At 34.6% G+C, this 11,592-nt stretch overlaps 3 protein-coding genes across 7 annotated transcripts; 2 read left to right on the top strand and 1 right to left on the bottom strand.

Annotated features, from left to right (window-relative positions):
• The first annotated feature begins 764 nt into the window (after positions 1 to 764).
• Positions 765 to 3,410, top strand: LOC108751413 (salivary glue protein Sgs-3-like). Of its 2 annotated transcripts, XM_018491600.1 has the most exons (4): positions 765 to 1,045; positions 1,113 to 1,371; positions 1,961 to 2,161; positions 2,480 to 3,410. In XM_018491600.1, exons 2-4 carry the CDS (start codon positions 1,296 to 1,298, stop codon positions 3,271 to 3,273), a joined length of 1,071 nt encoding a protein of 356 aa, XP_018347102.1. In that variant the 5' UTR covers positions 765 to 1,045; positions 1,113 to 1,295; the 3' UTR covers positions 3,274 to 3,410. The 2 variants fall into 2 exon arrangements, with proteins under 2 accessions (XP_018347102.1, XP_018347103.1); XM_018491601.1 differs by having other exon boundaries at positions 765 to 1,371; positions 2,555 to 3,410.
• A 24-nt stretch (positions 3,411 to 3,434) lies between these two features.
• On the bottom strand, positions 3,435 to 6,177 carry LOC108751414 (40S ribosomal protein S24). Of its 2 annotated transcripts, XR_001939483.1 has the most exons (5): positions 6,082 to 6,177; positions 5,643 to 5,711; positions 5,238 to 5,561; positions 4,537 to 4,610; positions 3,435 to 3,610 (listed from the first exon to the last, which is right to left on the bottom strand). XR_001939483.1 is itself a non-coding variant. In XM_018491602.1 (4 exons), the coding sequence occupies exons 1-4, from the start codon at positions 6,082 to 6,084 to the stop codon at positions 3,608 to 3,610; spliced, it is 399 nt and encodes a 132-aa protein (XP_018347104.1). In that variant the 5' UTR covers positions 6,085 to 6,177; the 3' UTR covers positions 3,493 to 3,607. The 2 variants fall into 2 exon arrangements, 1 of the variants encoding a protein (XP_018347104.1); XM_018491602.1 differs by lacking the exon at positions 4,537 to 4,610 and having other exon boundaries at positions 3,493 to 3,610.
• Positions 6,178 to 6,678: 501 nt separating this feature from the next.
• LOC108751412 (dnaJ homolog subfamily A member 1) lies at positions 6,679 to 11,181 on the top strand. 3 transcript variants are annotated; one of them, XM_018491598.1, is made up of 5 exons: positions 6,679 to 6,990; positions 8,884 to 9,060; positions 9,154 to 9,451; positions 9,541 to 9,880; positions 9,958 to 11,181. In XM_018491598.1, the coding sequence occupies exons 2-5, from the start codon at positions 8,929 to 8,931 to the stop codon at positions 10,385 to 10,387; spliced, it is 1,200 nt and encodes a 399-aa protein (XP_018347100.1). In that variant the 5' UTR covers positions 6,679 to 6,990; positions 8,884 to 8,928; the 3' UTR covers positions 10,388 to 11,181. The 3 variants fall into 3 exon arrangements, with proteins under 3 accessions (XP_018347100.1, XP_018347099.1, XP_018347101.1); XM_018491597.1 differs by having other exon boundaries at positions 6,680 to 6,990; positions 8,881 to 9,060; XM_018491599.1 differs by lacking the exon at positions 6,679 to 6,990 and adding an exon at positions 8,091 to 8,109 and having other exon boundaries at positions 8,881 to 9,060.
• The last annotated feature ends 411 nt before the right edge of the window (positions 11,182 to 11,592 follow it).

The following is an 11,592-nucleotide window of genomic DNA, read 5'->3' as shown; positions in this document are numbered from 1 at the left end:
ATGACGGATCGAAGAATGACGGGAGAGACGTGAACATGTAACCCAATACTGGACGAGTCCACTTTTACCTATGGCACGTGACAGGCCGAGTCCCGCTTTATTTCGGCTACGATTAATTTTATGACGGTCCACTCATAACTGCGTCATAACTACAAATCCTATTAGGGCTAAATACCTTGGAAAGAACTTGGAAAGTTGGGCGATAGTCTAACAATAGATATATTCTGCTACGAAAACCCCTTATTTGATCGATACATATGTACGATTGGGAAAACTGTGTTCTTACGTGTCTTTATTTTACCTACACTTAGTGCTAAATAGTTCGTTAGCAAAATTTAATATGGACAATAATAGTTTCCACTGTCATGTTGGTTTACAGTCGATCGCGAAAAATTTAATAATTTAGTCTATACCACTGGAAAACTCTCGATTCCCATTAAATCTTGTATCAACTGATGTTCTACTAAACATCTCTCATCAAATTCTCATTCGACAAGGGAATGCATTTTTTTTACCGGGGTGAAAGATTCATCTTGGGTGTTGGTAGAATGTTTACAAAAGTATTTTTAAATTGATCTAAATCTGAAGTTATTATAATGCAATTATTGTAAAAAAAAAAGTATGTATAATACGTTCTCATTTTGCAAAGTGTTAAGTACTGTAGAATCCAAAATTATCATTATTAGAACTCCAAGCATCATTTGTCATTTGTCCTGATGACAGAAATTTAAAGAGGTATTGATGAGAAGAGGTATTCAGTCGAACGAAATCAGGTCTTTCTAATAATTCTGACATTAGAAGCGCGGACAAGCGTAATAGTAGAAAACCATATAAATTGTGAATTAATAGTGTGCAAATGGGTAATCAATTGATAGCCCGTTTTAGGCCGGCCAGCCAGCCCATCCCACATGGGTAATCACGAATAAACGTATGTAATTTGCGTTCATACGTAACACAGCACAATAGCGTGATGTCGTAGTCCTACGTTCGCGGAATAAGTGACTAGCCATCTTGCTGTACATGACGAGATTCGGATTCTCTTGTTGTAAATTATGTATGTATTGTACAAAATGACGATGATATTAACCGATTGAGAGATGAGATCGGAACAGATCGGAACGAGTGCAACAAGGCCGATGCTGTTTTCATTGGCGCATGCAGGCTTAGTTTGATTTCTCGATAAAATTGTGGCACTAACGAGATCGTCATGCTATGCGCTTCCGCCGAAGGATATATAAAACGGCACGCGCTTCTATACCCGCACGCAGAGTGGTGTTGTTTGTCCGATTGCAAAAATGCGACCACTTTCGGGTATCTTACTGCTGCTCCTTACCTGCCAACTCGCTACGTCGACACCGATTTTCAGTAGAGGTGGTGTATTGTAGTTATTTATAAGTGCTAAATTAATTACATCCTATAGTGTAGAGGATAATGAAGTGTAGGATTAAAGTAATCGATATTATAGTTGAATTAAACATATATTTCAGTTCCTCAAGTTCTTGAAATGAATAGTTGTTCCGATTCGAGAGAGAGAGAGAGAGAGAGAGAGAGAGAGAGAGAGAGAGAGAGAAAGAGAGAGAGAGAGAGATTATAATGTAGTTACAGTTCCAGTTTCGTGCGAAGAGAAATGGAATTATTAGTGTGTCTTCCAGCAAGTGGTGTTACATTGTGTCATCTGTGATGCTTGCTGGAAAGTACACGTAGTATATATCCAAATTGTTTTAAATTTAAACTTAATTCGATATCTTTAAGCAAAAATAGATATAACATTAATAAGTATATCAGTGATTAAATGTTCAGATTTCTGATTTACGCTAAATTTTACAAAATTATATAAATTAAAAAAGAATTTAACAAGATTGCAGTCAATTGTACTACTTAATTGTGATGTGTAGTGACCAATCCTGCTACAAATCCTATAAATTTGTAATATCCTGCTGAACGCAAACGTTTGTCGTAGATGGAACAGGTCGATCAACTGGATTTGGAGAAACAATACGAGATTGGTTTAAAATGATCAAGGACCGAATTGTGGGAAAATGGCGGGAATGGTTTGGCAAAGATAGTCCAACTCCGAATTTATCACCACAGGATATTTTGAACATTGATAAGACCTTAGAGGGTCGAATATCGAGTTATCCAGGCTTGTTCTTAGATTTATGTAAGCAAAGTTCAATAACATGAAATTTAAGAGTCAGTATTCGTAGAATTTTTCTTCAATTTATCACATAGCAAAACTGAAACTCGCGTTGAATGTCAAATCACGTGTTTATGCTTCGCTACGGAACATAATTGAGCGATTTCGACGTTTTACATGATGCGTCACTCGCGAATGTTGTATGAGAGATACAATTAGGATTACAGTGTATAATACCACGTATATTTTTCAAAAGTTTCCATGAGATTGCATCCTTCTAAACAACTTCTAGACGACCCAGATTTAACTTTCGTATTTTGTCAATTTTTTTCGTGCTAATAGCTAGCTTATCGTTCGACCCAAAACGAGATTGGGGCGTCCGGATTGGTAACTGGTACATCATCCGGAAAATTGCAGGCAATGACTACGGGGACAGTGATTCGGATGAGTGGGACGTTATGCCGAATCTGCCTCCTATATTTGGGACCGACTGGACACCTGACTTCAGTAAACTTCCAACAGAAATTCCGAAAACTACGCAACCTCCATCGACTACACCAAAGATCGAATTGACTACATCGAGACAACAGACAACCCAAACTGTTACTCAAACGCAATCAGATTTAACTTTTACCGAATCAACTGTAACCACCGAGGCTATCGTGACTTCTACCAAATCGATTCCACTTACTACCCAACTAATTACAACTTCCATAGAGCCGAATATAGAAATTGATTCATCAAGTGAAGAAATGATAACTTCCAGTGAATCTGTTGTAATGAATAGTGTACCGGTTGCAGTACCTATTAACTCTACATTAACATCTACCGAGTCAATTACCGAATCAACTGTTTCGTCAGTTGATACTACTATGTTTTCCGTCACATCGACATCATCCACTGATCTAACTTCTATCAAATCGATCGAAACATCTATCGAATCTGCAGTTTCTAATGAAGCAGACAATCAGTCTTCTGAGGAATTAACTACTACTACTATTACCAATGACTCATCCGAAACGTCCACCGAACAAATTTTACCTTTCTTTAATAAGCGAGTAGAAGATAATGAAACCGTTAATAAACGTACCACGAAGAAACCTCGTCCAGCATCCGCCGAAGTTATAACGTTTTAAATAGATTGTATATCATAAAAAAATTCAGGTGTACATCTTCAATGATTTTTAATAAAGTTTTAAGTATGTAAGTTGTAAATACATATTGATTAGATATAAAAATATTAATATACTGAAAATTGAAGTAAAAAAAATAATAGCGCATTAATTCAATATGATAAATTTTTTAACAAGGCATTGTTACAAGATGTCAAGAAAAATGTGATAAACAGGTTTTCATCAAGAAGAATACACGTTTATTCCGTAAAATTTATTATAATTTCGGCGCTATTCCATATAGTAAAATATAATAACTTTTACGTCGATGATTGTGTGGACTTCAAGATGGCTTCTTTTACTGTAATAAAAAAAAAGTGTATGTATTAAAAAATAATATATCTTTTTTTTGTATTTAAAATCAACTTTTTAACATGCACATAACCAATTTTAATACAAATAGTTTATAGCAATAGGATAGCACATATACACTTACATATCTGTAATTAATATATAAAGCATGTTCTCCCTCAAGTGTATTAGTTAAATATAAAAAATATATACACAAAAAATTCAATACAATTCAATATTCAAGTATATTCAATTTTCACACAAAATTGTTTAAACCTCAGTAATTTTCGTGCATACTTAATTTTATATTAATATAAATGCAAATGTAATATAGAATAAACTTTAAAATAAAATAAAATTGTTTGTTACTTTGTTAATACAATATATTTGTGATTCATTGAAATCAATATTTTTGAGCAAGAGAAAGTTAATTACAAATTCATAAGGTTAATTTCTTTTTTTTTGAAGGATGTAATCTAATTTCCTAATAATAACTACTTTTAAAACAATTTGATTACTATAGTAAAAGTTTAATTTTAATTTTAATTGTAGTGATACAGACAACATGTTAGTGTAAGTTTAGAATTAAATTATTATGCAGCAAAATGCAAATATAAATAATCAAGTCTTATACATAATTATACACAGTTTCTAAATCTACACTCTACATCATCAAAGATGCTTATTGTATATGAAAATATAATAGTGTAATGTAAGGTTATTATATTTTCATATCATGAAAATAAAATATTACATCTGTATACTACTATGTATACAAATTAACAAACTAGAATATTAGAATTACATGATTAGTAATATAATAAATAAATCATAAAAATATAACATATATTTATGCTGTTATAAATAAAAAAAAATATTAGCATGCTCATACAATAAAGAACAAAAGTATGAAACTTAAAAAATTTGCATGCTGACCCTGATTAAGCAATAAGAAATTGCTCCTCCAGAAGTCTGTAGTACAAATGATGATCATTTCTCTATTTCCTTCCCTAGAATGTGAATAAGAAGCGTATACCACTGTAGCATGCATAATAGACATCAAAACCAAAGGAAAATTTATTTCTAAATTGCCCATGAACATTATTATGTTATCAATAAAAAAAATACTTAATATATTTTTATAATTATTTTCTCAGATAAAACATATCACACAACTATTGTACTGTGTGAGAAATGTAAAAAGTTAAACCAAATTTTACAAATCTACTGAATCTAACTTTTTAACAAATATATGAACATTTATCATGTATTTAAACTTATCTATTTAATAATATTAGGAATTTAAATTGCCATGTAAGAACTTTCAATATATACAAACCGATTTTATTAAATAGAATAGTGCATTAATATAATCAATTAACTGAATGAAAACAAAGAAAAATTACATTAGATAGAACATACAATTTAAAGACAATTACAATTTTAATATAAGAGATTTAAACCCCATGTGATTAAAAAAAGAAATAAACATGCATCAGATATTTGATACCAAAAAGCATTAAAAAGAATTAAATAGAATAAAGAAATTGTTTGCAATGTTATAATATTAATGTTCAAGTAATAGAGCAAGAAATGTTTATGAAAAAAATATATTCGAAATACATTATTTTGCCTACCTTCTTAGACGCCGCTCCAACTTTACTCTTTTTAGTACCCCTAACTTTCTTCATTCTGTTTTTGCGTTCCTTACGTTGTTTTCTCGTTTGTTTTTGTTTCTCAAAGAGACCATGCCTTGCTAACCTATATTTAGGTTCAAATTTCTTTGCAAAATCCAAGGTGTCATAGATAAGTGCAAATCCAGTAGATTTACCACCACCAAAGTTGGTTTGAAAGCCGAACACAAAGACAACATCTGGAGTCACTTTATACATCTTGGCTAATTTCTCTCGAATCTCGGTCTTACGAACTGATGGTTGGCCAGGATGAATAACATCTACGACCTATGATCAAAATAAATTATCGTATAAATTCTGATCTGGGATAATGAATTGATATAATGAATACTCAAGTCTCACACTCACCATTTGTTTTCGGCATAAAAGCCGATTGGTCATGAACTTTCTTGTCCTGATGGTAGCTGTACCTTCCGTCTGTAAGCAAAAATCAAAATACATTTCTTTATTTATAGGTTAAATTAGGTTACTTATTAGACATCTTCAGAGTATCGAAATAGAATAACGAATACTATAAATTGGTAAAGAGAGATAAAAAAAACTTTAATTAATTTTATTATCTATTATCTCATAAAACATCGCAAATGGTCACACAAACAATTACAAACATGTATTTCTCAATTGAGGTTATGTCACGTCATGTTTGATTAATCTTACTATAATTGATACTTTCTGAACATGATATATACAACACGTATTTTGTTAGATGCCATTATTAAATATTTAATTGAATGTTGTACGTTCCGTAGGATGATTACTAAAGAATTTTTCGATACAAGTTACATACCATTTTGATCGGTTATCGTTTAGCGTACCGCTTGGAAAAAGGGACGTTCGGAAACACGCACCGCCATCTACGAAAGATTGCACAGCAGCATCGGTATCCGGACATTCGCGTGTATTTTACGTTAAAAAATACTGTATTGTTTATATTTACAATCGACATTATCGATTAAAAATAATTGAAAATCCTCTTATTTAATTTTCAAGACGTTACCACGTTCAAACAGTTCGAAATATTAACTCGTATTAAAATTTGTCACCCAAATTTGTTGAGTTAAAATTTGTAAGTAAACTCTCTTGTGTGTGTGTGATAACTTTGAAAAATCTTAACTTCACTTGAAAGCAAATTGTCCCAAGGCCAGACTTCTGTACTTTGAATTAGTACAGCGAGAATAAAAAAAAAAAAGGCTCTAGAAAAAAAAGTAAAGACAAAAGTATAAAAGTCTGTGGTGTGAAATTTGTAACAAACAGAAGAAAACATGGGATATTATTTTTTATATCTATAAATAATTTTTTTAAAGAGAAAGTGTCGTATCGACCGAAAAAAAAACTGCATGATCGACGCGCGAGTTTGTGAGGGAACTGGGAACTTTCGAAAGAGACCGACGCTGTGCGCGTAGCGCTTCCGCCAACGTCGGCAGCTGATTGGCGCTCAGCCGTCGGCTCGACGACCGACGTTGACCACTGCCGTTCCCTAGGAAGTTTCGAGAACATACTACACTGCAGGCGGCAATATCGGTAGGCGACGTGGGCGCACGGACTACGGTGGACTACGGAGTTGCACGGAATCCGGGCTCGCTCAGTGCTCAGTTTCATACGTGAAACGTTGTGACGCGGACGCGAAAGTAGAACGGGCGTTGCACGAAACGTGCGCGGTCATTCTCTAAAGCGACACTCCTCGTCATTTACACAGGTAAGTAACTCTCGCGAATCGCGGGGGACTCTTCACTCTTGTGAGTCTTGTCGTCAGGAGAGAGACGATTCGTCGTGGCCGATCTGACGGCGTGAAAACGAACAACGGATTGAATGGACGGCCCAAGTCGCGCGATCGATCGATCGGTTGGTCGGCGATATTCGTCCTCTCTCTCTCTCTCTCTCTCTCTCTCTCTCTCTCTCTCTCTCTCTCTTCCCCCCTGAGAAACGTGTAATTGATGATTAGCGTGTTCGCGTGAGGCATTTATATAAAATTTTCCGGAATCATTGTCCACGTTGGGAATTCGGAATTTCGGGATTTCGTCGCAGTTTTTTCTGGTCTATCTCCGCGTAACGGTCATCGAAATCAGAAAAAAGGGTGTGGGAGGCAGGAGCGCCTTGGCTTGGCGGACGGTCGAAGGTTGCGCGACGATATATTTCACACGATTGCACATTGATGGACGTTACGAAGCGAGAATTGAACTGATCGTCAGCCGAGTATGTACCTACTCTCTCGTTGCAACAGCGAGCTTGAAAAGAAAGATGGAAGCCAGTAACCTGGCTACCAAGTCTGCGTGCACGCTTGCCTGACGACTCGTGTCGAGTAACGATGCACCAAGGCATCGGCCACTGCTGAGAAAAGGAGATCGAGATAGGAAAAAAGAAAAAAAAAACAGAAAAAGTAGAGCCGTTTTTCGAAAACGCGTTTTTCTCGTGATAGCGTAAATGCGTCGAGCATAAAAATTCGTCACGAGCGACCTGGCAAACTCTTCGTTACACCGATTTTGTCGTTCGATCGACTTGGGAACCCGCCTGCTTGGTAACATCTATGCGAAAGTGGAAGGCTCTAGAAAGCTTGGAGAGGCGGTCTTTGTTCGCGAAGCGTCCACAGTACGCGCCTCGCCTTTTAAAATACTTCGCTCGCTGATCTATTCAATCGTATACTCCCAGTCCTACTGTAGACGCCATTTTGAAATTCGCATGAATTCCGCATGGGTATTTTATATTAATTTATATTCTTTGAATTCACGAGCGAGCGTACGGCTTCTACCTCTACACATGCAAAAAAAATTGCGTGAAAAAACGTCTGCATGCGTTGCGAGGCTTGAAATCAGTAGTGGTAAAAATGAGAAAAAGGAGGAAGAAACAAGTGTTTGTACAATTGGGCATTTATTCTTGAATAAGACTCCTGTTTTCAGTTTTGCCATTTTTGCTGTTAACTACAAGTCAACTTGAAACTCGAAGTCATTAAGCCAGAAGTTCTCTCACTTGGGTTACTGGTGCTAAATGCTCTTTTGTTCATTGTATCTTATATAACTTGAACTTGTTTGTTAATTTAAATATTCATAAAATTGATTCAAAGTTATTATGTATTTATTGTCCGATCAAATCTGACCATATTGAAATTTATGAGTAGATTTAATTATGTAACACTAGAAGAACGATACCTCATTAAAAATTATGAATTAATTATGAGTTAAACTTGTCTACCTTTTTGATCTTGCAATACGCATGTATGTTGTAACGTCACGAGCTGTTTAGTTTATCAATATAATGAATTTATTTTTCCTCGAATTCTCTGATGTCGTTTTATTGGCAGTAAAATTTTGACATTTTGACAGAATTTTTTGTGCGTATCAAATTATATCGTCAGGTCTATTCTTGTAGCTGTAGCACTTGATGTTCCTTCAATTTTCTAATGTTATTTTATCAGCAGATGAAATGTATTTTTCATTTAAAAACGAAAAATATGTATATTTAAAGTTTGGTGTCAAACAAGATATAAAAAGTTTTAGTACAGTTCAGTGCAATGACAAAGAACAGACTTATGTATTTAATAGCGATATAAAAAAATTAAAGCATTTATTATAACATTTTTTCTTGTTTACAGCAGCAAGAGTGGTTTAATACAACACTAACTATTTAACACACCGTGAAAATGGTTAAGGAGACTACATTTTATGATGTATTGGGTGTGAAGCCCGGATGCTCGCAGGAGGATTTGAAGAAGGCCTATAGAAAGCTCGCTTTAAAGTATCATCCTGATAAAAATCCTAATGAAGGAGAAAAGGTTTGTACGAATCTTATCATTTAAAATACTTATTGATTAGTTTACGTGTAATGAAACTTAATATAATATAATATTATAAAATATACGTTTTAGTTTAAACAAATTTCTCAAGCATACGAAGTATTGTCAAATCCAGAGAAGAAGCGTATTTATGATCAAGGTGGTGAGCAAGCTTTGAAAGAAGGTGGCATGGGTGGTAGTGGCTTCTCTTCTCCTATGGATATCTTCGATATGTTTTTTGGAGGAGGATTTGGTGGACGAGGAGCGAGGAGGAGAGAACGCAGAGGTCAAGATGTAATGCATCAATTATCAGTTTCCCTCGAGGAACTTTACAAAGGAACTGTGCGTAAACTGGCTCTGCAAAAGAATGTTATTTGTGAAAAATGTGAAGGTAACGTTTGTATGGAGATTGTAATTTTAAAAAGATCTATATTTGTGTGTGACACGGAGAATATGATATATCCGTCGTTTTTCGATTAGGTGTTGGTGGAAAGAAAGGTTCTGTTGAACAATGTTCGACGTGTCATGGTTCCGGCTTGCAAGTACAAATCCAGCAGTTAGGTCCGGGAATGTTACAACATTTACAAACTATGTGTGCAGATTGCAAAGGACAAGGGGAACGTATTAATCCTCGTGATCGTTGCAAATATTGCAATGGAAGAAAAACTATTAGAGATAGAAAGATACTCGAGGTTCACGTTGATCCAGGAATGGTTGATGGTCAAAAGATAACTTTCAGTGGCGAAGGTGATCAGGAACCAGACTTGGAGCCTGGTGATATAGTTATTCTTCTTGAAGAAAAAGATCATGATGTATTCAAGTTAGTAGTATTTTAATGGAATACTTATTAGGGAGCTAGTCATTTAACTGTTACTAATACGCTGCGATTAATTGTAGGCGTTCAAGAAACGATCTGATTATGCGAATGCAATTAGAACTCGTAGAGGCATTATGTGGATTCCAGAAAGTTATTCGTACTTTGGATGGTAGAGATCTAGTGATAACCTCACTTCCCGGCACTGTGACGAAACACGGTGACTTGAAATGCATCTTGAACGAGGGCATGCCGATTTACAAAGATCCATTTACACACGGCAGACTTATAATACAATTTATAGTCAATTTCCCGAAAAGCATAGACCCATCGCTTATTCCATCATTGGAACAATGTCTGCCGCCGAGGGAAGAGGTTATAATTCCAGACGGTGCCGAGGAGTGCTTACTTACCGACTTGGATCCTGAGCAAGAGCAAAGGCGGAGAGACACGAGACAAGCGTATGAAGAGGACGAAGGAGGTCCATCGCGAGTCCAATGTGCCACACATTAATTTGATTACACTAACCCTGTAATAAACATAGCCGTTTCTTTCATTTCAAACTCTGTCCCATTCGCTCGATTCTGTATTATGTTAAAGAAAGAAACAACATGGATATGTAGGCCAACTATTCAATGAGCGAGAAAGATATAATTCTACTGTTTGGATGTGTGCAAAAAAAAAACAGTGAGTACTGCAATTATTGATTCTTTAATTTTATCAGTTACATGAAAATTATACAATTTTGAAAATAAACAATTATCGACAATCTCTTTATGAAAAGGTCCAATGTGATGATGCATTTTACTAAGATGCATCTTATTGAGATATCTCTTATGGACAGGCTTCTTGTAGAAACTTTTTAAGCTACTTTTTAGGATATGTTTCTGATATTTTCTCAAGATGAAATGGTATATAGGGATGAATAGGAGAATTGTGAATACAGGATAAATGCGAATGATACTATTGCAGTATAAATAATGATACAAACTACAGAAATCAAAGCCTTAAACGGTCTAGCTGGATCTTAAATTCTTATGTGAATTTATATACTACGTATGTAGTCCCTCTAGAAACGCGAAACGCCGAAATGATTTTTCGGTCTTGAAAAAAAAACACTACACCTAATCGAAAAGCTTTGATTTATATAGTTTGTGTTGTCACATATACGGTCCTATATAATATGTTATAAATAATAATAATTTCTCATTTCTTGCATTCAGTGATTATCTGATAATTTGGTGTTTTCCAGCAAGCGACATAGTCTGATTAAAATCTCATTTTTAATATAATTTCTGAAATGATAACTTTAAATTATTTAAAGAATAAATCAATTCTTTAAAGAATTAATTGCATATTCTTGTGTCCTTTGTTAATATCATTTATTGTTTATCTGCGAATCGACGGACATCGTTCACTTCTCAATAAGATGATTTATTAAAATTTTATTCATTTCTTTTTCGCTTATTGTAAACATTCGTCTATGTACTCATGTTATTTCTTTCAATAGAGGATTATAAAAGTATGTACTTATCATTACACAATGATAAGAAAATTAAAATTTATTTAGATGTAACGTAAGGGTTCGATAACCGTCGTTACAATATAACGAAAGGCATCATATATTCTTGAACATTGCGATTGTCTCTGTATCAATTGTATCACTCCAATAACCAGCTAGCTGCTCGACAGTGACTATTACATGGCTAAAGTTAGAA

Source organism: Trachymyrmex septentrionalis, unplaced genomic scaffold (genome assembly GCF_001594115.1).
Source record: "Trachymyrmex septentrionalis isolate Tsep2-gDNA-1 unplaced genomic scaffold, Tsep1.0 scaffold44, whole genome shotgun sequence".
Classification (NCBI taxonomy): Eukaryota; Metazoa; Arthropoda; class Insecta; order Hymenoptera; family Formicidae; genus Trachymyrmex; species Trachymyrmex septentrionalis.
The sequence above is the reverse complement of the archived record's forward strand: the minus strand, read 5'-3'. Positions and strand labels throughout refer to the sequence as shown.